Below are 26900 nucleotides of genomic sequence, written 5' to 3' on the forward strand. Positions count from 1 at the left end.
CCTCAGTTTCCCCACCAGTAAAATGGGGTTCTTAACTCTTCCTCATAGTTTTGTTGTGATGACTCGGTGGGCTAATAATCACAGACTTATTAAAGTGCTGGCAGTTGATGAAGTCTTTTAAGCAACATGGTGATCACATCATCTGGTCAGATTTGCTCACTTTTCCATAAGCCAGTGATTCTCAGACATCACTGTGCATTAAATCACCTGGAACAAAAAATATATAGGTTGTGGGGTCTTCCCTAGAAATCTGACTGGGAACCTCTGGGCTGAGGGTGGCATAGGCATTTTACCCAAGAGGAGCTGTACGTACAGCTGGTCTCCAGAGCATACCTTGAGAAATGCTGCTTTAATCAAACACCAAACTTTCTTTTTCAAACAAAGCATGGTGACAAGGTGTATCAGAAGGTTTCTAAAACCAAGGAGAACTGGACTAAGTGGGGCTGTCCATGTTCTCTGACATGAGAAGAACTTTCAGTGTATGCTACCCTTGGGCTGACAAAGGTGGGCAGAGGGTTCTTTTGATAGTCTTGAGAGAGAGATTCCTCTGAGGCTGCCCCTGCTCTCCAGGGCAGCCATGCTTAGCCTCTGTTGCACAGCCATGGAGTCTGGGCAAGGCCGGGACAGAGGTCAACTGCACTGTGTCTTGTTCACTGTTCCTACTCTGGTGGACCCTTTGTCCTGTAGAGCCCTGTGGGTGGTGGAGAGCCAAGGAAAGGGCTTCACCATTCTGCCTGCCCAATCCTGTAAGTGGGTTTCAGATTTAAATCTGCAGACAACTCAGCTGAATTGGGCATGCTAGGTTAAAGAAGAGACTAGCCATGGAAATGGGCCCTGAGCAAGCTCTGTGTTTTCTCTGCCTGAATTGGGACCATGCCTGGGTCCTCTGAGTATCCAGGGAAGAAGGTAGAGATGCTATTTGGCAGAAGGAAGAGAAGAGAAAAAAGAGAGAAGAGAAGAGATAAAAAGAGAGGAGAGGAGAGGAAGAAACAGAGAGAGAAGCAGATATTTTGGAGAGCAGTTGGAGCACATACTCAGCAGAGCACTGGGAGGAAGTTCTGTGAGTAGCTGGTGCTGAATCCCTCGGGCCCAAAAGAACCTTTGGCTTCCAGTCTCTTCCAATTCCTGGCTACACCATGGTTCCTGTTATTGAATTTCAACAAGGCTATGGCTTCTGTTTTTAATCCCTGGGGAGTCCATCCATTATCTGAGGGCACCTGAAGGAATTTCTTATCTTTTCCCCCAAAAGAGCTCTGACACAGACTCTCAGATAACTTAAACCAGAGAAAAACCAGCCCTCCCCCCAAAATCTGACATGCTTTCTTGACATCTCCACTGGAATCTCAAACTTAACTGATCTAAAACAAAATTCTTGATTATGCTCCCACCATCTTGCTTCTCCCCCAGTTTCTCAACTCATTATATGGTGTCACCATTCTCCCAGTTGTTCTACCCAAACCACTTCCTTTCCCTTGCCCTGTGCGTATAATCCATGAGCAAGTCCTAATAGGTTCCAGCACTAAATTAGAGTGCCTCTCACATCAGTACGCTTCTCTCCTCCACCACTGCTCTGTTCAGGACACATGTCAATAGTTCCTACCTGTCCACACCTGTCCACTGCTTTCCCCTGTGGTCCCTTCCCCAAGTGACAGCCAGAGAACCTCTGTAAAATGCCAATCATCTCCTGTCACTTTCTCTTCAATGTATTACCATAGTCTCTAAGCATCGCATGATCCTCCCCTACCTACTTACCCAATTACCCTGTAGCTCCAGCCACTCTGGCCTTCTGATACTTCTAGAACATTCTATGCCAATTCCTGCCCCTCACGTCTTCATAGTTACCATCTGCCTTGACGTCTCCTTCTGGCTCCTCATCTGGCTGTTTCTCCCTTGCCACTCAGGCCTAAGCTCAATGTCATCTTCTCAAAGAGGCCTTCCCTGAACACCCCAGTAAAACACTTCCTTCTAGTCTCTCTCCTATGACCCCATTTGAGCTCCCTCACAACACTCATCACTCCTGGAAATGCGGTTTGTCTTTGTCTCTGTGGATCTTAGCTGCACGAGGGCAGATGCCTGGTCTGTTTTGTTCTAAGCCAAAGCCCAAGTGCCTAGAAGAGTACCTGCTATATAGTAGGTATTCAATAATATTTTTGAACAAAAGTATGGGTGAACATACTGAGAATGCCACAGAATTCTAGCTACAAGTTAGTTAACCTCTCTGAGGCTCAGTTGGCTTAAATGGGGATAATAGTACCCATAAAGCCATCTTCATGGGTACTATTACCCATGAATGCACCTGCTGCAAGTCTTGAGCAAGTTATCTATTTAACTTTTCTATGCCTCAGTTTCCTTCTTTTTAAAGTGGAAACAATATACTCTTATTGGCTGGGCATGGTGGCTCACACCTATAATCCCAGCACTTTGGAAGGCCGAGGAGGGAGGATTACTTGAGACCAGGAGTTCCAGGCCAGCCTAGGAAACAAAGCGAGACCCCGTCTCTACAGTAAACATAAATAAATAAATAAATAAGACTTACTGTTGTATGCTAATGAGGTGATTCAGGGTGGATCTCTAGGTAGTTTCAGGACTGGGGCTGGTTCTAGAAAGACCATACTTGTGATTAGAGGGTAGAAACTTTCAGCCGCCCCCATTCTTTCCTTCTAGGGAGGGGAGGGGAATAGAGATTGGATTATAGTCTTTTTTTGTTTGTTCTTGAGATAGAGTCTTGCTCTGTCATCCAGGCTGGAGTGCAGTGAAGCTAACATGGCTCACTGTAGCCTTGACCTCCTGGGCTCAAACAATCCTCCCACCTCAGCCTCCCAAGCAGCTGGGACTACAGGTGTGTGCCACCACACCCTGCAGTTTACAGTGTAAACTGTAAAAAATGTTTTAAAAAACTTTTTTTAGAGATAAGGTCTCCCTGTGCTGCCCAGGCTGGTCTTGAACTCCTGGGCTCCTGAGCGATCCTCCCTCCTTGGCCTCCCAAAGTGCTGGGATTACAGGCGTGAGCCACTGTGCCAGGCCGGCCTGGATTTAGTCTTGAACAAGGAGACCAGGAGAACTTCTGCTTGGCGAACACGTGGAAGCGCTGGGAACGGGGGCACTGGAAACGGCATGGGAGCTCCATGCACCTCTCCCTTACCTTGCCCTTTGTGTCTCTTCCATCTGGCTGTTCCTCACTCGTGTCATTTACAATAAACCAGCAAGTGTAGGGGAGGTGTTTCCTGAGTTGTGTGCGTCATTCTAGTGAATTGTCAAACCTGCAGAGGGCGATGTGGGAGCCCCCGGTTTTAGGCCAGTCCATTCAGAAGCACAGGTGGCTCCTGGAACTTGCGTCTGCTGTGGCACTGTCTTGTGGGACAGAGCCCTTAACTTGTAGGGTCTGTGCTAGCTCTGGGAATTAGTGTCAGTACTGAACTGTTGAATACACTCAGTGATGCTGGAGAATTGGAGCACTGCCTGCTGGTGGTTGGAACATACCATACACCTGGTGTTGGAAGAAAAATCTCACACGTATCCCATAAGGTTGTGGTGAGGACTAAACTAGTTAGACTAAGTCACACCCTTGGAACAGGACCTGGTGCATGGGAAGCGCTCAATAAGCATTAGCTGTCCATTACTTTTACTATCTGTCAACCCTAGGACTGCGGACAGAGAAAGGAGGGTCATGAGTGAGGACAGTGTGGAGGACTCGCTGTGCGGAGGGCCTACTATGTGTCCAGCTGTGTTCTGGGCTCCTTGTGAAGCACGACGAGGAGCCATGGCCTATAAATACATTCTTGTCCTAGGGAAGCAAATACTGGTGGACATCCAACACCACACACATGTACACATGCACACACGTGCACACACACACACACTCTCTCTCTCTCTCCAGGTCACGCCATGTGGAAAGGTCTCTTGGGAAGAGGGCAAGGTGCCTGCAGAAGGCTTCCTGGAAGAGGGGGGCTTGGGCTTGACCTCCAAGGGCAGCTCAGTGTAGGGAATACGGGCCTCGGTGACTTCCCCAGGAGTTCTGGCCTGGCCCTGCCACTGCAGCCTCCTCTCTGAGCACAGGCCTGGCTTCCCAGCCCCCTGTTGAGCCCAGCTGGAGGGAGGCCCCACAGGGTTGTTTGGGAGCTCTGCAGTGGCAGCTGGGGAAAAACAAGTGCAGGTGGAGATGACCCGGCCCTGCAGGACAGCAGCTGCTGTCCTTCCCTGGCCTTCCCCTCCTCCCGGCCTGCCCCTCCTCCTGGCCTGCCCCTCCTCTGCCTGTCACCCCTTCTCGCCTCTTCCTCTGCCCTACTCTCAGTGTACCCCAGGAGGAACCTGCTCACCTCTCAAGGGGACCAGGACTTCCAGGCGCATCTGACTACCCCCTCCCCAGGGGTGGGCTACACAGCACTCTGTTGGTGGGATTTGAGGGGCTGGAGGAATTATGCTGAGGGAAACAGGGAGAGCTGACCTCACTGAGGCAGGGACACAGGGGAGGACAGCAGCCACACAGCACAGACGGGAAGCCCTCACTCCAGCACAGCCTCCCGCCTCGCTCCCAGGAAGGAAACCAGCACACTGCTCCAGACCAGCGCTTCTGCACTCCCCTCCTCCCTTCCTCTCCACTTTATCAATCCTGTTTTGGCTGTTGTTTACAATGCATGTATTGATTGATCTCCCTCATATATGAGAGCAAACTACTAGAGCTCTGGCTGAAAGAAGGGTCTCTGAGTTATTCTTTGACAATCTCAAGGAAGGTTGCCCAGTTTATAGGCAGCATAAAGATGAGAGACTGCTTGTCCAAAGCCCAGCTCTGGAACTAATTAGTTGTCTGACCTTGGGCATAACTTCCTTTCACCTGTAACATGGGAATGACATCATCTGCTTCTTGGGAGGGATTAGTTACTTAACATAGGCAAAGTGTTTAGTGCCTGACACATGTAAGTACTAAGTATTAGTAGTAGTAGTAGTGGTAGTACTTTGTAGCTCTAGTACCAGCTTGAAGGGTCTCCATTCATACAGGGTAGGTGCTTAATTTACAAAAGTTTTTTTCTTTTGAGTTAAGCATACTGCTGTTAAAATGCCAGTCCTACCCAGGTGAAGGGGCTGTGCAGACCCCTCCTTTCCAACAAGAGTCTGAGGCATCCTGAGATGAAGGGAAGGTGATGGAGGGTGGGAAAGGGCCAGAAATGGAGAAGCAAGAGGTCCCCAGCCCAATTTTATAATGTTTCATCTTCCCCAGAATCTTTATTTCCAACCAGCCAAGCCCTCACCATCCCTTCTTGTCACTCCTCTTACATGCCAACACCCCGCAAAGCCACTCCCTGTGCCCTGAGGGCTGCTCTCCCCCAGTTTCTCTGAACTTTTTCCATATTCCATCCAAAAGTGCCTGATGTATCCAGAAGGCCCCCACTGGCATTTCCTGACTGTCTGTGGTCGGCGCTATATTTATTTGCTCTTTCACTCTGGTTTACCTGTAGCTTAAAGTCTTTCCCTCATGCTTGTCTGAACTCCTCCAAAGTTGGGTCTCCCTGTAGCAGCTCACAGGGCCTCATATCCCCAGGAGTTCCCAGGCTGCCAGGACAAGAGTGGAGTGGCCTGGCCCTGGTCTCTTACCTGGGTCTCAGAGAGGTTTAGCTGACGGGCCAGCTCAGTGCGCTCGCGGCCCACCACATACTGGCAGCGCTGGAACTCCATCTCCAGGCGGTACAGCTGCTCGGCAGTGAAGGATGTACGTGTCCGCTTGGGCCGGTCCAGGTCCAGGCCCTTAGGCAGGACAATTTCCCGAATTGTCCCTTTGGCATCTGCAGAGGCCATGAAAGGAGCCAGGTTAGTTCATTATCTAGGGAGTTAGATCACCAGAAAGCATCTTAATAAAAGGTGGTGTGATCTATCGCGGAGCTCCTCCGGCCTGGATCTGGTTGCATGACCTGTGACAAGTTGCTCACCCTCTCTGGGCCCAGATTCCTTAACCACCCAGTGCAGGATATTGTATCTAATGGGTGGCTAAATGTATGTGAATAGGCCTAAGTACAACTGCCAGGTATACCATTGTGGTCTGGGAAGAAAGGACTCACTCTGTCCCAGCCAGGATTCTGGGCCTTTGCAGAGTAAGGAACAGATGGGAAAAATATGCTGGGTCCTCAAGTACATAGGGGATCATGGGTTAGAATTGAATGTGATCAATCAGGTAAGGCTTACTGGAGAGGTCAGAGCCAGGTCCTAAGCTGTGTGTGTGTGTGTGTGTGTGTGTGTGTGTGTCTGTGCATGCATGCATGCATGAAGGAGTGTCATGCATCCACAGACCTGGGACCTGGGGTCCATGAGGAGGAGGCTAGCTGATGAGCGGTAGAGGACAGTCTGGGGAACTGAGGTCCCTAGGAGGAGCCCAAGGACAACTGCTACCATATCAGGCTGCTGGATGCCTTCCAGAGGGGGGCTGCTGCCACTCCCCATGTGCCTAGTCCTGAACAGCAGGGCCACTCCTGGGCTCTGACCAATGCCCTCCACATACAGGGCCTCCAATATTTTGGAGCCCACTGAAGAGTGATTTGGAGCCCATGTTCCCCACACATTCCTGATAAAGAACTTAGTAACATTTAACTACAGGGGTGGAGATGATCCATGTGTGACCCACACATACTGATGGCTTGAAATCTAGTTATTAGAATATTTTATATTACAAATTAGATTGTGAAAATATGCAGCATCACATCCTGTAGGATTTACAAAATCACTCCCTACAAATGATGTCCATGATAACGAAGCTAAACTAACAGGAATTTCCATTACTTAGCATTGGCAATGGGAAGCTTATCAACTCAAGGCCGCCTTCAGGAAGCCCAAGGAAGAAAGCAACCCTCCACAGGTGCAGGAATTCCAATACCCTCCAGGGGGCGCACGCAGCCGGAGTTTGCAACGAGGCCAGAATGGGCAGTGGCTGTTGACATTCCAGCGGTAACAAAGGCTGACAAACGTCTGCAGTACTTGCTCTGAGCCAGTCACTGTTCTAAGCACTTAATTAAATTTAATTTTGTTTTGTTTATTTATTTTTTGAGACAGGGTCTCACTCTCACGCCCAGGCTGTAATGCAGTGGCGCATCTCAGCTTACTGCAGTCTCGACCTCTAGGGTTCAACCAATCCTCCGACTTCAGCCTCCCAAGTCGCTGGGACTACAGAAGCACACCACCACGCCCAGCTAATTTTTGGATTTTTTGTAGAGACGGGGGGCATAGGGGATTTCACCGTGTTGCCCAGGCTGGTCTGTAACTTCTGGGTTCAAGTGATCTGCCCGCCTCAGCCTCCCAAAGTGCTGGGATTACAGGTGTGAGCCATTGTGCCTGGCCTTATTTTATTTTTTAATTATTTTTTTCTTTGTTTTTAAAAAATGAGATGGGGTCTCACTTAGGCTGGTTTTGAACTCCTGGCCTCAAGTGATCTTCTTGTCTCAGCCTCCCAAAGTGCTGGGATTATAGGTGTGAGCCACCACACCCCACTGTTTTAAGCACTTTAACCTTCTCAATGTCTCCATGAATTTGGAACTATTATGATCCCCATTTTACAGATGAGGAAATGGAGTAACAAAATTTAAGTAATTTACTCAAGGTCCTAGTGGCAGTGTCCAAGAAACTCTTGAAACACCGTCCTTTTTTTTTTTTTTTTTTGTGGAGACACACCCTGTTGCTTAGGCTGAAGTGCAGTGGCACCATCTCGGCTCACCACAACCTCCACCTCCCAGGTTCAAGTGATTCTCCTGCCTCAGCCTCCCGAGTAACTGGGACTACAGGCTTGCGCCACCATGCCTGGCTAATTTTTGTATTTTTAGTAGAGACAGGGTTTCACTATGTTGGCCAGGCTGGCCTTGAACTCCTGACTTCATGATCTGCCCACCTCGACCTCCCAAAGTGCTGGGATTACAGGCATGAACCACTGTGCCCAGCTCCATCATTTTACTTTATGTCTACCCTCAGTTGGTAATTCTTTTTTTTTTTTTTTTTTTGAGACGAGTCTTGCTCTGTTGCCCAGGCTGGAGTGCCGTGGTGCAATTTCAGCTCACTGCAAGCTCTGCCTCCTGGGTTCACACCATTCTCCTGCCTCAGCCTCCCAAGTAGCTGGGACTAGAGGCGCCCACCACCACGCCTGGCTAATTTTTTGTATTTTTAGTAAAGACGGGGTTTCACCATGTTAGCCAGGATAGTCTCAATCTCCTGACCTCGTGATCTGCCCACCTCGGACACCCAAAGTGCTGGGATTATAGGCGTGAGCCACCATGCCCAGCCCTCGGTTGATAATTCTTAATAATTCAATTAATAGGTTGAAATGAAGAGGACCTGGTCATGAGTAAAAGATGGAATCTTCTGGATGGGTTCATCACTCCCCTGGAGAACATAATGGAAAGAGCTGTATTTGGGATGTGCTGTCTGGCAGGAGGCTCCTTGTGATCCACAGGGACTGTGGGACCTACCTTGAGAATCCCTGCTCTAGAGGGTTACCCTGAGCCCCTCCCTCCAAGTGTCCCACCCCAGGAGACTGACTCTTTCTGGGTCCTGCCAGTGCAAATTGACACTCCCCTTCCAGGGTATGCTCTGGCTCCTGGCTCAAGAGTCCTGGCTCAGATCTCACAGGTTCTCAAGCACCGTCCTGTTCATAGTCAGCCTCAGGGAAAAGGTGAGCCAGGGTGGAGGATGTGTCACTGCTCAGAGGTGGCCTCCCTCCCCATCCCAGGCCAGGTCCTGCCAAGCTGCTGGGCAGAGCCTATCAAAAGGATGTGTTCTAGAAACTACAGGCCTCTTAGGACAACTCAAGCTCCCAGCTCCAATTGTGTTCACATTTCAAAAAGATAGGGTAATATGTGTGACCCCACTGTGACTGGATCAGTCTCCTTTGCTCAGGTTCCATAATTTCCAATTGTGAGAGCAGACTCAGAACTTTGTGGCAACACTCCCAAGTGAATCCATCTCAAAGGCACTGATTTTATCAAACATGTTTTGTGGGGTATGAATAGGAGGAAGGGTGCTGTTACAGCTGGTGTCTTACCCTCCCCTTAATAAGCCTCCTCAAGCCCACCCTGTAGCATCTGAGCCTGAGTCCCTAAACATGAGATCAAACCATCCCTCCCTCTTTATACAAGACCTAAAAGGGGGATTGCCACCTCAGGGAGCAGCCAAGTGCAGCTGTCTCCCTCAGGGTCATGGAGGCATGAACCAGACGAGAAAGGCAACCTCAGACTTGCCACCAAATATTAAAACATGCCATACAAATAAGCGCATGAAAAATGTTCAACATTGCTGGCCATCAGGGAAAGGCAAATTAAAGCCGCAATAAGAAACACCTATCAGAACTGTGAAAAGAAAAAATACTGAGAGTGGAAAAGCTGGTGAGGATGCAGGGAAGCTGGATCTCTCTTACATTGCTGGTGGGAATGGAAAACGGTACTACTAGCCAGGCAGTTTCTTAAAGAGTTAAAAATATACTTACCCTACAACCCAGAATAAATGCCCAGAATAAATGGGCATTTATTCTAGGGAAATGAAATATTTGTTTTTGTTTTATTTATTTATTTATTTATTTATTTATTTATTTATTTAGAGATAGAGTCTCTCTCTATCCCCCAGGCTGGAGTGCAGTGGTGCAATCTTAGCTCACTGCAACCTCCACCTCCCAGGTTCAAACGATTCTCACGTCTCAGCCTCCTGAATAGCTGGGGTTACAGGCACCTGCCACCATGCGCGGCTGATTTTTTTTTTTTTGAGACAGAGTTTCACTCTTGTTGCCCAGGCTGGAGTGCAGTGGCGTGATCTCGGCTCACTGCAACCTCCGTCTTCTGCTTTCAAGCGATTTTCCTGCCTCAGCCTCCTAAGTAGCTGGGATTACAGGCGCCTGCCACCACAACCAGCTAATTATTGTATTTTTAGTAGAGATGGGGTTTCACCATGTTGGCCAGGCTGGTCTCGAACTCCTGACCCCAGGTGATCCACCTGCCTGGGCCTCCCAAAGTGTTGGGATTACAGGCATGGGCTGTAATCCCATTTCAGCCCAGCTGAAATCTTATGTTCACACAAAAACCTGTATACAAATGATCATAGCAGCTTTATTTGTAATAGCCCCCTAATGGAAATAAATCAGACATCCTTCAATGGGTGAATGGTTAAACAAACTGTGGTGTAACTGTACTCTGGGATACTACTCAGGAAAAAAAGGAAGAACGATTGAAACACACAACAATTTACACAGGAAATTATACTGAGGGGAAAAAACAGTTCCCAAAAGTTATACACTATATGATTCCATTTATTTAATATAAAGGTTACAAAATCATAGAGGTGGAGACCAGATCAGTGGTTGCCAGGATTTGGGGATGGAGGAAGGACCTGGCCGTCAATGAGTAGTAAGAGGAAGTTCCTTTGTGGTGACACCACAGTACTGTATCATGGCTGTGGTGGTGGTGACATGGATCTATAAATGTAATAAAATGTCATAGAACTATATACAAAAAACAAAAAAACGCGCAAGGAAAAACAGGTGAAATCTGAGGAAGGTCTGTAGTCTAGTTAATTATGTTGTATTAATGTCAATTTTCTGGTTTTGATAATGTACTATAGGTTTGTAAAATGCCGTCTACAGAGAAGCTAGGTGATGGATACATGGGACTTCTCTGTACTATTTTTATAACTGCTTGCGAGTCTATAATTATTTCAAAATAAAAAGTTGACAACAAAAGCATGCCACAAAGCTAGAGTGATGTGTTGTCACAGAAACTGACAAATCCATTAGTAGAAAAAACACGATAGTGTCTCTGTATTCCACTTATGGTTTGTAAGATGATTTAAAATTGTACATAAATAAGCATGTCATTTAAAAAGTTAGGCATTTATTTTAATGTTTACTAGAAAAAAATTTAAACCTATAATTTTATAGGCTTAGGGTGAGGCTAAAGTGGAAATTTAATCTTAAAATGCATTATGCTAAAATATTAAGAAAATAAAAGGAATGTGAATATAACAAATGAAGATGGGACTCAAATGACTGCATATGGGGAAACAATAGCATGGGAAGTACAAGATAAGGGGATATTAGACACATGTATCCATAGTCATAGAGTTTATCATAAAAGGGCATTCAAGATGGGAAAAGAGTGATTTAGTCAATAAGTCACGTTAAGCAGATTGGTGACCATAAATTGTATGTTTGGAATAAAATTAAGTTAAATTCCTATCTCTCTCCATAAATAACAACACATTTCAAGTGGATTAAAGACCAAATCATAGATGATAAAATTATAAGGGCATTACAAAAAAATATAGGAGGATGTTTTTAGAATGCTAGGCTTGGGATGAAATTTCTAAGCAAGCTACAAAACTGGAGGCTATAGGCTAGGAGTGGTGGCTCACGCCTGTAATCCCAGCACTTTGGGAGGCTGAGGCAGGTGGATCACCTGAGGTCAGGAGTTCGAGACCAGGCTGGCCAACGTGGCGAAACTCCGTCTCTACTAAAAAATACAAAAATTAGCTGGATGTGGTGGCAGGCACCTGTAATCCAGCTACTTGGGAGGCTGAGGCAGGGAAGGGGAAGTTGCAGTGAGCTGAGATTGCGCCATTGCTCTCCAGCCTGGGAGACAGAGCAAGACTCGGTCTCAAAAAAACAAAAAACAAACAGCAAAAAAACTGGAAGCTGTAAAGGAAACACAAAGGATGTATTTGACTATATTAAAGCTAAAAACTTGGATGACAAAAGCACCAAAATCAAGGTAAAGTACAAGAAACAGATTTGAAAAAAAAATACATTTAAGAGTCAAAGAGGCTGGTTGTGGTAACTCATGCCTGTAATCCCAGCACTTTGGGAGGCCGAGGTGGGCAGATCACTTGAGGCCAGGCATTGGAGACCAGCCTGGGCAACATGGTGAAACCTCTTCTTTACTAAAAATAAAAAAAATAGCTGGGTGTGGTGGTGTGCACCTGTAATCCCAGCTACTCAGGAGGCCGAGGCATGAGAATCACTTGAACCTGGGAGGGAGAGGTTGCAGTGAGCCAAGATCACACCATTGCACTCCAGCCTGGCGATACTGTGAGACTCTGTCTCAAAAAAAAAAAAAAAAAAAAAAAAAAATTTAAGTAAATAGCCTGATAAAATAAATGGTCAAGTAATTTATCTGGGTCATTCACAAAAAAAGACAGCTAAATGGCCAATAAACATATGAAAGGATAAGCATAGCTTTATCGTAATCAATATAATACAAGTTCCAGCAACAATGGAAAGCCCTTTATATCCCATAAGGTTGAAAGGACATTAACAGGTGATTAAAAACAATGATGACAATTAATAACAATGGTGCACTGTAGGGAAATCTACACTTCTATATGCTATTAATAGAACCATAATTGAGTCCATCTTTTAAGGCTGCATTTATCAAGATTAAAGATGCACATAAATTTGCTCCAATTATTTTATTTATTTTTTTGAGATAGAGTCTCACTCTGTTGCCCAGGCTGGAGTGCAGTGGTGCAATATCAATGCTCACTGCAGCCTCCGCCTCCCGGGTTCAAGTGATTCTCCTGCCTCAGCCTCCCAAGTAGCTGGGATTACAGGTGCCCATCACCACGCCCCGTAATTTTTGTAATTTTTTAGTAGAGACAGGGTTTCACCATGTTGGCCAGGCTGGTCTCAAACTCTTGACCTCAAGTGATCCACCCACCTCGGCCTCCCAAAATGCTGGGATTACAGGCATGAGCCACCGCACCTGGCCTGATTTTATTTTCGTTGGTATTTGTCCTAGAGAAACACAGGCTCAGGTGCTCCAAAGTATATACAACAATGGTGTGTGTTGCTGCACTGCTCAAAACACCAAACATTTGAAAGCATCCTCAGTATTTTCCACAAGAGAAATGGCTGAACAAATAGTGGTACATTTGTATTATAAAATACAATGTAATAATTGAAAAGAATGAGGCAATAAGCTATGTGAACAGACATTAGTGTATGAAAGTAAGTTACAGAATAACATGTGTAGTTTAATCTCATTTATGTAGATTAAAACAACTGAATATATTCAACCATTCAACATGTATTTAATAAGCCCTTATGTGTCAAATATCATTCTAGGGCCTGGGGATACAGAAATGAGCAAAAGAGAAAAGCATTTGTTCCTGTAAACCTTGTACTGGGGAGGGAGACAGATAATAAATGTAAAGTTATTTATTTATTTATTTATTTATTTATTTATTTATTTATTTATTTATTTTGAGTCGGAGTCTCGCTCTGTCACCCAGGCTAGAGTGCAGTGGCGTGATCTTGGCTGACGGCAACCTCTGCCTCCTGGGTTCGAACGATTCTCCTGCCTCCGCCTCCTGAGTAGTTGAGACTACAGGCACCCACCACCATGCCCGCTAATTTTTGTATTTTTAGTAGAGGCAGGGTTTCACCATGTTGGCCAGACTGGTCTCAAAAGGCTCAAGTGATCCCCCCGCCTCAGCCTCCCAAAGTGCTGGGATTACAGGTGTGAGCCACTGCACCCGGCCTTCAAGCAATTTATTTCTAATAAAAAATAAATTTTAAAAATACGTAAGGCAAAGACGAGTGCTGGGAAGGCAATAAAATAAGATAAGGGGATATTACCATCCCTGCCCTAAATAACAAAACCCAATAACCAGAGAGTGTGTGTGTTGCCACACCCTTTCTGCTGTGATGGTCTTGGAAGCAGGAGTGAAGAAGCTTTACCAGCCTGGGTTTCTGAGTATCAGGATGAGCCCCTGTCCACTTGTGCTGGACTTCTGTGAGTGATAAATGCATTTGTGTTTTGTTAAGCCTCTAAAATTTGGGGTTGTCTCTGCAGCAAAATATAGCCTATCTTACTAAAGTAGTCCTCTTTTTTTGAATTGCTCCTTTTCTGGGAGGAGTTTGGGAAGAGCATCAGGAAAGAGGAACAGCTTTCATTCCAGGGCTTCCTTGCAGGTAGGCACTTATTAGGGTGAAATGAAATGAGTCCTGCATTTTGCTACCCCTCAAGTCTCCTCAAAGAGCAGTGAGCTCTGAGGGTATGTGGGAGGGTGAATTCTGCCCAAGAGCCTTTGCTTGGGAGACGTGGTGACCCCCGGCCTGATAGTAGTTAGCTTATGCTTCTGACCTCTGGTGCCCCTCTGGCACCTCTCCCAATAGACATCCCCCCCACCTCCAAAGCCCTATCTCACTTCTTTTCCTACCTAGCACTAGGTAGTCTCTTTGCACGATAAGCTGATAATGTGCTGACTTTTTTTTGAAACGGAGTCTCACTCTGTGACCCAAGCTGGAGTGCAACGGCGTGATCTCGGCTCACTGCAACCTCCGCCTCCCGGGTTCAAGCGATTCTCCTCCCTCAGCCTCCTGAGTAGCTGGGATTACAGGCGCCCACCACAGCGCCTGGCTAATTTTTGTATTTTTAGTAGGGACGGGGTTTCGCCATGTTGGCCAGGCTGGTTTCGAGCTCCTGACCTCAAGTGATCTGCACCCCTCGGCCTCCAAAGTGCTGGGATTACAGGCATGAGCCACCATGCCCGGCCAATAATATGCTGACTTTTAAGTGTGCAAGGCCCTTCCTGCCCCCACCTACAAATATGTGATTGCTATAAAAATTCCTTATGGAAAATTCATTCTCAAGTTTATTGGGAACATTGAAAATGCAAGGATAGTCAACAAAAAAAGTTAAACAATAGTAGTGAATACTTGCATTACCACACAGCAAATACGTTACGAATCTACAGCAACTAAAATGGTATAATGCTGCACAAGAGTTCTGAAGCAAATTCATGTGTCTATGTGGATCTGGTATGTTAGGAAGACAGTATTTTGAATTAGTTGGAGGAAAGACAGGGTTATTAGAGACATAGCTTTTGAACAATTAGTTCATTATTTGGAATAAAGCTATTTATCTCACACTATGTGCAAAAATAGACACAAATTTAAATGTAAATAAAAGCTCTAAAAATTGAAGAACAAATATAAAATAACTTTCTAGAAAGGAAAATAAATGACATATTTGAGTACCTAAAAATAAACACATCTGCAGGGTAAGAGACAGTTAAAACACAAATGAAGATGGGGAGAAAATATTCATAATGAATTCTTAACAGAGTCCTAATGTCTGGTATACACACAGCCTCTGTAAACCAGTGAGTAAAGTCAAGCAGTCCAGTGGGAAACCGAACAAATTATTCAGAGAAGAAGAAATGCATGTGGTTAATAAATATGAAAAAATACTCGGGCTAGAGGAATCAGAAAAATGAAAGTTATAACAGCAAGGAGATATCCTTGTTTTTTGAGATGCCATATTTTATCTATCAGATTTGGAAAATTGTACTGGCAAGGCTGAGTAGAATTAGGTTCTCTCAAGCTCTCTCAATAAGAACATAAATTGATATAATATATGGTTTTTGAAGAGAAATAATGCCTAGCTAAACTTAAAATGCACTGTTCCTTTGTCCCAGCATTTTTATAGAGCTTTCTATCACACAGAAACGTTGGCGTAGTTGGTAAATACAGACCCACTGTTTGTAGCATAGTTTGCAAGAGGGAGAAAAGGGGGAAAAGCTGAATGTTTATCAATAGGAAAATTGTCGATAAAATCACAGTCTAGTAATAACTTTGGCTATATGTAGACATTAACAAGAATGAGACACATAACCTGGATGGATGTTTATTGTATACTACTAAGTGAAATGGCAAGTGTGCATAAACCCATTTTTATATTAAAAAAACAGTAAAAGTAAACTCTTTCTGTGTGTGTGTCTGTGTTTTTGTAACCACATAGGAACAAGTCTGGCAAAAGAAGCACCTCACTCTTCTCTTGCCTCTGAGGAGTGGAAACTGATCAGGGAGGAAAGATTCAACTCATTTTTTGTCTTTCTTTATTCTTTCTTTTGGTGAAAAGACTAGGGAATAAAATTTTTTTGGTAGCAAACATTTTAATATGTTTGTGTATGCATATATAATGTTTTAAATGCTGGATGAAGATTTTTCTAACTAGGAGCTAGAATCTAGAAGCCCAAAAAGGAACAACCATTAAATGTGGTTAGAGTTTAAATTTCAGTTTAGAAAAAAAAAAAATCCCACAAAGAAAGTTTTTTGTTGCTGTTTTTTTGTGGGTTTTTTTTTTTGTTTTTTTTTTTTTTTTTTAAGAAAGTGACCTGGGAGTTGTTTGCAATACATGTCACAGAAAAGGGGCTCATTTCCTTACTATATAAGTGGCACTTACAAAGATGAGAAAACAATTAGTGATCCGATAGAGAAATGGCTAAATATATGAATAATTCACAGAAGAGAATATTAAAATGAAGAATAACTACATAAAAACATGCTTAACCTCACTAGCAATTTAAACTACTAATAAAATGAGATTATTCTGTCACTTGAAAAGATTTCACTCTAAAAAATTAAGTATATCCTGAGTTGGGAGGATGTAGAGAAATGACACTTTTATACAAGATGGCTAAGAGTATAAATCAATATAAGAGTTTTGGTATAAAATTTGGAAATACTATCACAACTTTAAATGTATATCCTTGGATTTTAAAAGTTTGCTTCTAGGAATTTATCCTGTAATTATATTCATACCATGTATATGTAAAATGATTCTTGTTACTTTAAACAGTTTATTATGACAAATTTCAAATATTTACAAAATTAGGGAGAGCAGTACAATGAGCTCTGATATACCTATCCCCCAATTTCAACTATTAGAAACTCAGGAATAATCTTCTTTCTTCTATTCTGCTGTAATTATTAGCAAATTCTAGAAGTCATAACATTTCACTTATGAGTATTTCAACATGTATCTCTTAAAAAGGGGGGACTCTTAAAAAAGTCACCTATAATACTATTATCACAATAAAAATTGACAATTATTCCTTAATATAATAAAATATCCCACCTGGTTTTACATGTTCCAAATTGTCTCATAAATAAGATTTTAAAAAAACCATTTGTTCAAGGGAGCACTCATTCTATGGTATAAATGAGGTAGGTGTTGCCTGGGATAAAAAGATAAGAATAATTAAAAATAAAACAAACCATTTGTTCAAATTAGGATACAAAGATGTTCACTACAGCATTGTTTGTAATAATGAAAAAGTACAACCAACCTAAATATCCATTAATGAGGACCAGTTAAATAAGTTATATGATATCTACATAACGGAATCCTATACAGTGGTTAAAAAGAATGAGGGAGTTCTAGAAAGAAAGATTTCCACAAATATTCTTTTACTCTGCTTGCAAGCTAAGACAATTTGTTTAATTAAGAAAAAAGCCATTGCAAAAAAATCCAATTTTTGTAATATATAACTTACATATTTATATTTTTCAATTACTAGGTAAAATTTGGAAGGTAAATCTTAGGAGTGGAAGTATATCATGTAAGGGAAATTAGAAACTTTTAAATTTTACATGACATAGCAAAATAGTATGGATTGCTTTTGTAATTAAAAAGATATTTTATGAGAGGCGCAGGTGGGAGGATTGCTTGAGGCCAAGAGTTTGAGACTGGCCTCCTCAATATGGTGAAACCCTGTCCCTACTAAAAAAAATTAAAAATAAAAAATTAAAGAAAATAAATAAAAAATTAAAGCTAGGCCAGCATTGCGGGGAGTGCCTGTAGTCTCAGTTACTCCAGAGGCTGAGGTGGGGGGACTGCTTGAGGCCAGGAGTTCAAGGTTATAGTGTGCTATTGTTGGGCCACTGCACTCCAGCCTGGGTGACAGAGTGAGCCCTTGTCTCTAAAAAATAAATATAATGACATAATAAAAATAAAAAGACATTTTATACTTCTGAAAACAAAAGACCATCCTAAACAAAATCAAAGGATAAATTGTAAATTAAAATGTTGCAACACATATTGAAAGCAATACATAGAGTTTCTACAGATCAATAAGGAAACGGTATATTTGCAAATTAAAATGGTCAAAGGAAATGAATCAATAGATAGAAGAAATACAACTGGCTAATGAATACGAAGATTGACAAAGACGAAATGATACAAAATGTCCAATGTGGGGACAGGGCAAAGGGGTGGGCATAAGTAACTAAACTTCTCCTGCAGAATAACTTGACTATATTTATCAGGATGTAAAATGTGAACTGTGCTGGCAAATTTTGGAGAAACAACCACTTTCAGACATCGCTGGTGGCAGTGTAAATTACTTCCATCTTATGGAGGACAAACAATTTGGCATTATCTTGCAAATTTCAAACACAGATACCATTTGACCCAGTAATTCACTTTTAGGAACTTCTCTGACAGATATACTCACACATGTGGAAATGACTAAGAAACAAGTTTATTTATTTCAGGATTACATATAATAGCAACAGATAAGAAAATAACCAAATGTCCACAAATAGGGTACTGGTTATATGATATACATTATGATCCACCTAGTCCACTTAAATGGAATATTATGCATCTATAAAAAAAAACAAACAAAAAGTTATTTACACCCCAAGATATATTGGAAGAAAAAAGTTATATAACTGAACTGATTTCCATAGGCATAAACATTATCTGGAAAGGCATATTAGAAAGTCCTTGAAACAGGTGGGAAGTGGGTGATGGGGACAGGGATGGGAGAGGTTTTTCACCGGATACTTTTTAAAAAGTGCAGTGGCTCCCACCTGTAATCCCAGCTATGTGAGCACTTGAGTCCAGCTTAAACCCAAAATAGTGAGACCCCCCATCTCCTGATGTCTGAAAAAAAGATGTTTTGATGAATTAATTATCTATTTTACAATTACCTATTACAGTAAATGAAATATATTTAAATTGTGTGTGTAAATCTTTTGAAGCAGTAATTACACTGCTAGAAACTTATCCCACAGAAACAGTCAAAGGTCTAGAAGACCCCTGCCTTAGGAGCTTACTTCACAGTGTTTATATTAAGGAAAAACAACCCCAAGGTCCCTCCAGTCTTTAGGGGAATTAGGCTTTCCCCAACTAAAGGAATACTTAATTCTACAGTCAAGGGACAGCAAGAACTGGTTCAGCAGAGAAGATGATCACTGCAGATTAAATTTTTTTGAAATGGTAAATTGCAAAACAGCCTATGAAATATAGTTCTGCTTTTATTTATTTGTTCGTCTATAAGAGCGTGGAAAAATCGCCTGGAAGGACTCGCCCAGAATTGAAAACAGTGGCTGTTCCTGGGATCCTTCTTTGCTTCCGGTTTTTAAAAAAATCGAGCTCGTATTACTTTTTGAATTTAAATCCTCTATTTACCTGTCTACATTGTAAGTGTGGCCCTGCCGGAGGCTGTGCCTCGTAGAGTGTCCTTTGCCCGGCCCTGGCTTCCGCAGCTCCGCGGGTGGACGTGGTGGGCTGCCAAGCAGTGGGGAATGGAAGGCGGGACAGGGGCTCTGAAAGTCAATGTCTCCAGCAAGACGCTAAAGAAACCGTGGCGTCAACTGCGCGGTTATTTTTGGCTCCAGCCGTGGGCTGCAGCCGTGTGAGCCGGCAGGGGCAGGGGCACAGATTTATCCAGTTATTTCTGTCAACCCTCTGGCTGGCTTTGCCCGTGGAACCTCACACCCGGCTGCCGCCGAAAGCCGAAAGCCGAAAGCCGGGAGACTCACCATTGACTTTACGAGCGGCCCAGCGCTTCCCAAGACCTCCGCTCCAGCCTAGGCCGGCCTCTAAGCCGCCACATATATGAGGGTTTTCAGGTTTTGTAATTCAGTGCTTCCCAAAGCTGCGGATTGCAGAAACAAAATTCCGAAACTATGGGGCTGTCAACTTCATGTTTTAACAATTATTCTATGTTCTGCCATGATCACTGTTTCATATAAGAAGGACATTGCAACGTCAAAAAATAAGATAATATTAGAACACACGTTCTTCCGGGAGAAGGCGTTGGCCGCCTAATACCTACAGAATTATGCCATGTTGATGAATTTTGTCCCGTTTAAGTTATTAGAGAAGTATTTATTGAGTGCCTACAGTGCACTAAAAGCATTCGGGAAGATCGCCTGGATTTGGTGGGCACAGTGACCACCTCCTACGTGGTCTTTGCCTGGCTTCAAGGGAAGCGGGCTCGGGGAGCCCGCCCCCTCGACTTCAGCGCGGAAGTCTCTACCCAGCTGTTTCTGGCCTGACTGTGGGAGCTGGGCAGAAACAGCTTACATTTATGGGAAGCTGCGTGCCAGCAGCTTCAGCCAGGATCAGTCTGGCACACAGTGAGTACGCATTAATGTTTGTAGAATAAGTTAAAGAACAAGAAACGCGCGGTAGCTCAGTCCTGTAATCCAGCACTTTGGGAGGTCGATGAGGGAGGATCGCTTGAGCCCAGAGGTTCAATGTTACAGTGAACTATGATTGCACCCTTGCACTCTAGTCTGGGCAACAGAGCAACCACTCTATCTAAAAAAAAAAAAAAAAAAAAAAAAAAGGAAAAGAAAAGAAAAAAAAAGAAAGAATAAAAGATGTTAAGGCCACAGGGGAGATGGTTCAAGGAGGGCCCTGAGCCTTTACAAGCCCAAGCCTCCACCAGGACCTTATAGCACACTCCTCCAGTCTGGCACTCACCCTGACTTTCCGGGTGCATTCACCCTGGCTCTGTAGGCCACATCCAAGCCTGGGGCTGCTACCTCTTTCTGCAGTGCTGAATGTCCCCAGTCAGCATCCACCAACAGTGGGAGAACCCAGGACACTGAAACCCCCAACTGCCTTCCCGGATGAGCTGGGTTGGGGGTATGAAGAATGAACTAGCCTCCTAGACCTGTCTCCCCGCAGGGATTGGTGGGCAGGCCCATGCAGCCTTGGTGTCTTCTATCAGAGTATCTTGAACTGGGGTACAGAATCTGCAGATGCACAGCCAGGTAACCGGCTACTGGCTCTCCAAGGGTAGTCAGGTCTAGCATTATTTGTGATTTTATATTAAGCAAGGAGCAAATGGCAAAATTCATATGCTCCACCTCCCACCATTAAAATAGAAATCAAAGAAATGTAGCCAACAAGAAGGGAGCCTGCAGCCAAGGGGTAATTGGGGAAATGGCACCCAGGCCAACGTGATGCATAGAAACCCTCTCTCCTTACAGGTGCTGCGCAAAAGAGGAAGACTTGAGCCCGGTGGCTTTGACTGACTGCGGGTGCATGCCACTGCCATCTCCTCCCTTTCCTGTAGCCCCAGGTACCCACTCCTTGTCCAGGCTTCCAAAGGATTTGGCCTCCTTGCCCCTCGGACTCCCCAGAAGCTACCTGGGGGACCATCCCTGAAGATGCAGGTGTGTGGGGCAAGGGGATGCGGTGGCAGTTCCATGGGTTCCTGGGTCTACCAGACCAGGCGGGGAACAGAAATCGCCTGAGGAGGGAAGGAGCTGTCTAATCTTCCTGAACCGTTCCCTGAAAATGAAAACTGGGCACACAAGACACACCTACAAGATGATTTTTCGGGTTGCTGGTCTGCTTCAGTGTGTGTTTGTGGGGGTAAGGGTTATGGAAGGGGGGGAAACAAAAGAAGACCCAAATGAGAGGGCCCGGCATAGGAATAGACACGCTATGGGAATGTGGGCCTCCTGCCGAAAACAAGTAAAAGGAAACAATAACGTAAAGCAACTCCAAGAAAACAAACAAACAAAAAAGAAACCCTCTACAAATGCTAAAACCAAAAAATAAAAACAAATACAAAAATCTCAAAGTGCAGTTCCTTGCATGAACCATTTACACCTTTCCACGTCTGCCTGGGGGGCTGGTGCTAGGTTATCAGGTCTATTAACAGACTCAGATATTGAGACTAAAGTCCTGTGGTCCTTACTAAACGCCTGCCCAGCAGGGCTAGGCCTGCGGCCCGGCCGATCTCCCCAAGCCCAGTGGCTGTTGGTAATCCAAGCAGAAAGCGAGCAGAGGCCGGCCGGCCCTGAGCCTGGACCCGGCTGCTGGAGGCGAGGCGTCTGTCCCTGCAATAACCTCCCAGCCAGAGCCCCGAAGCTGCGCCCCCTTGTATGGCTTCTTCAGACGCGTCTCTGGGAGTTAGGGCCCCGGCGGCTGCACGCCATTGTGCTGTGTGTAAGAGTTCGGACTTGGGTGTTTCCGGAGCGTGGGTCCCGACTGCCCGCGGATTCTCCGAAGGACTGGACTCCACTAAGGTCAATCCCACCCGTCCCACGGCGGGAATCGCCCAGCCCAAGCAAGAGGCCTGGGCTTCACGCGTCCCCTCAGCCCCCAGCCATCCGCGCATCCATGCAGCTCCCGGGTGAAAGCGTTTTTGCTGCTGGTGGTGGGGTTGCAGCGAGTCACTTCTTCAAGGGATCCTGCAGTCATCCCACCCTACTGCTCCCAGACACAGGGGTTCGGAGGGTTTCGAGTGGGGTTTGAGGACCCGCAGGGGTGGCTGTCAGCCCAGAGAGGCCGCTTTGGGTGAGCAGGAACGGACGCCACGCATTGTCTGTAAAAGTTGCTGTGTTGGGTGACGCTGGTGGACAGAATTTCCCGGATCTATCAAAATCGGTCGTTAAATTCGCGTCTGGATTAATTTGGGAAACAGGTGCGTTTGAGCGTGCAGGTGGAGCATCGATCGCAGGGTTGTAGGGAGTCTGGGGTCAGAGTTGTCCACCTCTTCTGCCTGCTGGGATCCCAGCTCCACCGAAAAGCCTGGTGCTCGGCCACTGCCCTGTGCTGTTTGAGCCACGGCTCAGGCGGCCTGTTGTTCCTTTGGTTGCTTCCTGCCTGCCTTTGGCGTAAGGTTTCCAATATAAAACAAAAGGATTTCCCCGTCCCCGCCCTCACTGGTCTAGGGACTGTGCACGCGGAGGTGTGGAGCGGCCTTCTCAGGCCTTAGGGTCCAAATGGGAGGATCGCTGCGTCCGCGGTGCGATGTGCGGGGTGCCTGTTATGCGCCCGGCCTATCATCTCAGCAGCTCTGGTCCGTGCCCATGTGTGACATGAAGGAGTCTTCATTTTGAGGCAGGAGACGCACCACGTTTGGCCTCCTTGGCTCTCCACCCTGTATTCGCAGAGGCTTGAGTCACTGGCCCAAAAAGGGTCCCACCAAGGAGATTGGGGAGGGCTGCACTGTGTGGTCTGCAAGATGGTGCTAATTTTCCTTTACCATTAGTGGCTTCTTAACCCCTAGGTGCTTACCTCCAGTACAGCCCAGGCCCTGGGCCCAGAGCCAGAAGGAGGGGGAAAGGGGTGACTTGGGAGAGGCCTCGGACAACGAAGGTCCACTGCCTCACCCATCAAAAGTGGCTCGTGGGTCACCTCAGAGCTACACCCTTCCTTCTGTCAACAAATATTTATGAAGATCCTACTGGGTGTTTGCAATTTTATAGACATCACCTCTGATTCTTGGCAAGTCCTTTAAGGTAAGGGCTATGGGTCCCTTTGTAAGATAAGGAAACAAGCAAAGAGAAACAAAGAAACTGGTTCAGGTTTAAAGGGCTGTAAGGTCAGTAATCTAAACCAACTTTGCTTAACTCTGGTGCCCAAGCTCTCCTCCTACTCCCTGTGCCAAAGGACTCCCTCAACAAACCTGCCCCCTCACCCCCCTGTGGTATGCCCTTAGGTGGAGGAGTGCAGAATGAAAGGGAGGCAGAAAGGACCCAGAAGGGGTGAGGCCTCCCCAAGAAAGGACAGGTCCTGGGGAGGCCCCAACCCAACATTGACATAGGACAGCAAGGGCAAATGCCTCCCTTTTACCTTTTAGTGGTTTCCTTCCAAAGGCTCTTTGGGAGGATGTGTTCTCTGAGGTCAAGGGCAAAGTGTATTGAAGGCCTATGGAAGGAATGTTCATTCAGGGGCCAAGGCAGTTAGTTCAGACTTTCCTTCACCAGTGCCAGGCCTGTTTCATTGATCAGAGCCCTGAGCCATGGTGGGACTACCAGTAACACAGGTGACCCTGGCTAGGAGAGATTAGTGGCAAATCACATCCTGAGCGTTTCAGGCCCGTAATAACCTCCCTATCATTAAATGGGGAAGGGCAGAGGGATTTATAAAAGCCCCATTTGCCTTTCATTTCTGTCAAGTGTGTAAATATATCCTCTATGCTTTATGTCTAATATTTCGATTATATTTTACAAATGCATTGGCACCTCTGTGTGTGCACATACATTTATAAAAGTACACCCCCTGAAGACGCACACAGGCTGTCTCACATCCAGTGCAAGCCCATCTCTGCCTGGCTGTGGATTGCTCCCAGCTTGGGTGGCCCCACCTCACAGGGTGGAGGGTCACTTTTGAATTCCACTTCCTATGAGTTTACCCCTGAAGGCTATTTAATTGACATCTGTACACAAAACTTATTTGCTCTACATACAGGGTTAGTAGAGTGGAGAGGATGTTAGGTAGGCACAGAACTCACAATTGTCCTGGGGGGAAGAAAATGTCCACCCATAGGTGGGGTTCAAGGTGATGAGTGTCACAGGCAGTGACTTTAGATCCTCCCCTGGGAATGTGTGGGATTGGAGGACTGATTTCTCTGGCAGTCCTACAGATATTTTTAATGGAACCAAAAGGTCTGCTTATGCCTTCACTCAAGACATCCCACAGTCTAAAGAATAAAATCGGATTTAATCCCTGGTGCCCAACAGGTCCACACACCTGCTGGAATTCCTGATGATATAACTGCCTTGACTCAAGCAGTCAACTATGAGTAGCAGTGAGCACCCACTGTCCCAGTGACATCTGGCACCAGGAATGTTTCCCAGAGCTAAGGCCCCTGTCTCTGTATTCAAGGCAGTCATCAGTCACCCTCACACTGGGCTGCATGCATGCTCTACCCTCCAATCCCCAGAGCCACCCACACCCAGCAGCCGCAGAGAGGTAGTGCCCAACTGGCCCAGGGTGTCCCAGTCAGCTTGAGGGTAGCCGAGCTCAGATCAAACATAATCCCCTCGCTGGAACGACCCAGGGCCAGCTTCCAGCCTGTTCGCCTTCCCCAGGCGGAGGCCAAAGAAATCCGCTCGGGCCGGTAGCCTCCAGAGGCCCAGTGGCTCTCCCGAGCGGCGCGTGTGAAGAAGCTGGAAAGAGGCAGCAGGAGGAAGCCGGGAGGAGGGAGCCCAGGAAGGAGCCTGGGGGAGCCATTACCGCCAGTGGCCTCTTCTGGCGCTGGGTCTCCCGGTCCCGGGGCTTAGGGATGGAGGAGGCAGCGGACTTCAGGCTCTGGCCGCGGCCTGGGGTCGGGCTGAGGGCAAGACCCCGGAGTCCCCTTTCTCCTCTCATCTCGCCGGGCGAGGCCCAGATCGAGGGAAAGCGGAGCCCTTGGCATTGCGAAAGGCTGGCGCTGGGGACCTGGGGAGCCTCGGCCTCGTGGAGAGGAGGCCGGGAAGAGCTGGGTAATTGGTCGCAGTCCAGATGGAGGAGCTTGCAGGAAGAAGGTGCTGGGAAGGCGCGTTCGGCTGAGAGGAATGGCCGGGAAAGACGAGAGGAGGACGAGGGCCGAGGGAGAAAGGGAAGGACGTGAAAGGCCAGGCCGCGGGAAGGCGGCGCCGAGAGCCGGCTGGGCCCAGGCGCCGCGAGGAAGTGGGAACCGAGAGAGTGAAGCACAGCGGGCTAGCGCCGCGCACGCCACCCTCCGCGTCCCGCGCCGTCTCCCCTGGGCAATCCGTGCGGGTCCCGATTGCCGGGGACGGGAAACGCGGCTAGGCAGGAGGCGAGGAAGCACCCCGGCCGCCCTGCAGAGCCGGGGCCTTTTCCTCCCGCGGTTGCCGACGCTGCTCCCTCCACGTCCTGTCCCCGCGGAGCGCGCGTGACGCTTTTCTCCGCACTTGCCTTGAGGGTCACGGGACGGAGACCAGGCTCTCAGCATCCCGCACTCCATTTCTGCCCCTGCCACAGTAGCCGTTCCGAGTGGGCCTAGAACTAGGGGACTGGCCCGAGAGGCGGAGAAACGGGGACCGCTTCGGTCCCATTCGCTGCTTTGTCCCTTGCACTCAGCTTAATGTCCAGCACACAATAGACGCTCAAAATAATATTTGCTGAATGAATGACTGGATGACGAATGAATGAATATATGAATTGAGAGGTGTCAGCTGCAGCTAGGTCGGGGGCCCCAGTATGGGTAGGGTGAGGGTCCAGTGGAGCAGGGCCGCGGGCTGTCCCCTTACCTCGCACCAGTATGCGGCGGCAGTGGTCTGCCTCGCCGGGCCCGGGCTGCCCGTCGCTGTCGGCTCCACTCTCCCTGGAGCCTGCGGGACTAGAGGCTGAGGTCCCGGCCACCTCCGTTGGGCTGTGGCCACCGCCATCAGCTCGCAAGTCCTCCGCTCCGCCGCGGTCTCCGCAGCGCCCACCGCCGCCACCAGACTCCGCCCGGCGCGCGGGGCCCCGGTCGCGCTCGGCGCCCCCATCGCCCATGCCGACCGCCACTGCCAACCCCTCTACGGCGGAGCCGGCCTAGGCTGGCCCGGAGCGCCGCTCCCCGCCCCTCGCGCCCCCGCTCGACTCCTCCTCCTCAGGCCCCGCCCCCGGCCGCTGCTCCTCCCCTCCCTGCTGATTGGGCGGGAGTCAGGTTTCCAAGACTCCCAGCTGCGCCGGGGCTCCGCGCCAGCGGGAGAGGGGGAGGGGAGCGGTGGTCCCACTCCACCCCTAGTCTAGCCCTGCTCCAAGCCCGGCAGAGGGAGACTGGGGCGGCCCTGAGGAACGCCCTACACCCCCTCCTAAAGTTGATCAACCTCTCCTCCCCTCCACCGTTCCCCTAGCCTACTTACCTCCCCACTCCCTTCTTTCCCAGAGAAGCGCAGCCGCTGCGCTCCGGCCGGTTCAGCAGGATCAATAACCAAAGTGCGCAAAGAAGGCGACCTCGGAGAGACCTAGCAGAGAACAGGAGGTTGGCCTTGCTCGGGCGCTTGGCGGGGTGGGGTCGGTGGGGGTGCTGGAGGCGGCGGCGCAGGCCTAGGCTCAGTGCGCCAACCCCTAGATTTATACCCACACCCACACTCATGAACCCAGACCGGAGGACCCCCTCCCCCGGCCCTCCTG

General features: G+C 47.1%; 1 protein-coding gene across 1 annotated transcript in view; it reads right to left on the bottom strand.

The window, feature by feature from the left end:
* Window positions 1-26335, bottom strand: part of VAX2 (ventral anterior homeobox 2) — a 32898-nt gene extending 6563 nt beyond the window's left edge. Inside the window, exons 1-2 of the mRNA XM_004029383.4 lie at window positions 26030-26335; window positions 5590-5777 (exon numbers count right to left, since the gene is read on the bottom strand). Coding sequence (XP_004029432.1) covers window positions 5590-5777; window positions 26030-26276 — 435 coding nt within the window. The 5' untranslated portion in view covers window positions 26277-26335. The remainder of the gene's footprint in view (window positions 1-5589; window positions 5778-26029) is intronic.
* Between the last annotated feature and the right edge of the window lie 565 nt (window positions 26336-26900).

Source organism: Gorilla gorilla, chromosome 12 (assembly GCF_029281585.2).
Source record: "Gorilla gorilla gorilla isolate KB3781 chromosome 12, NHGRI_mGorGor1-v2.1_pri, whole genome shotgun sequence".
Taxonomy (NCBI): Eukaryota; Metazoa; Chordata; class Mammalia; order Primates; family Hominidae; genus Gorilla; species Gorilla gorilla.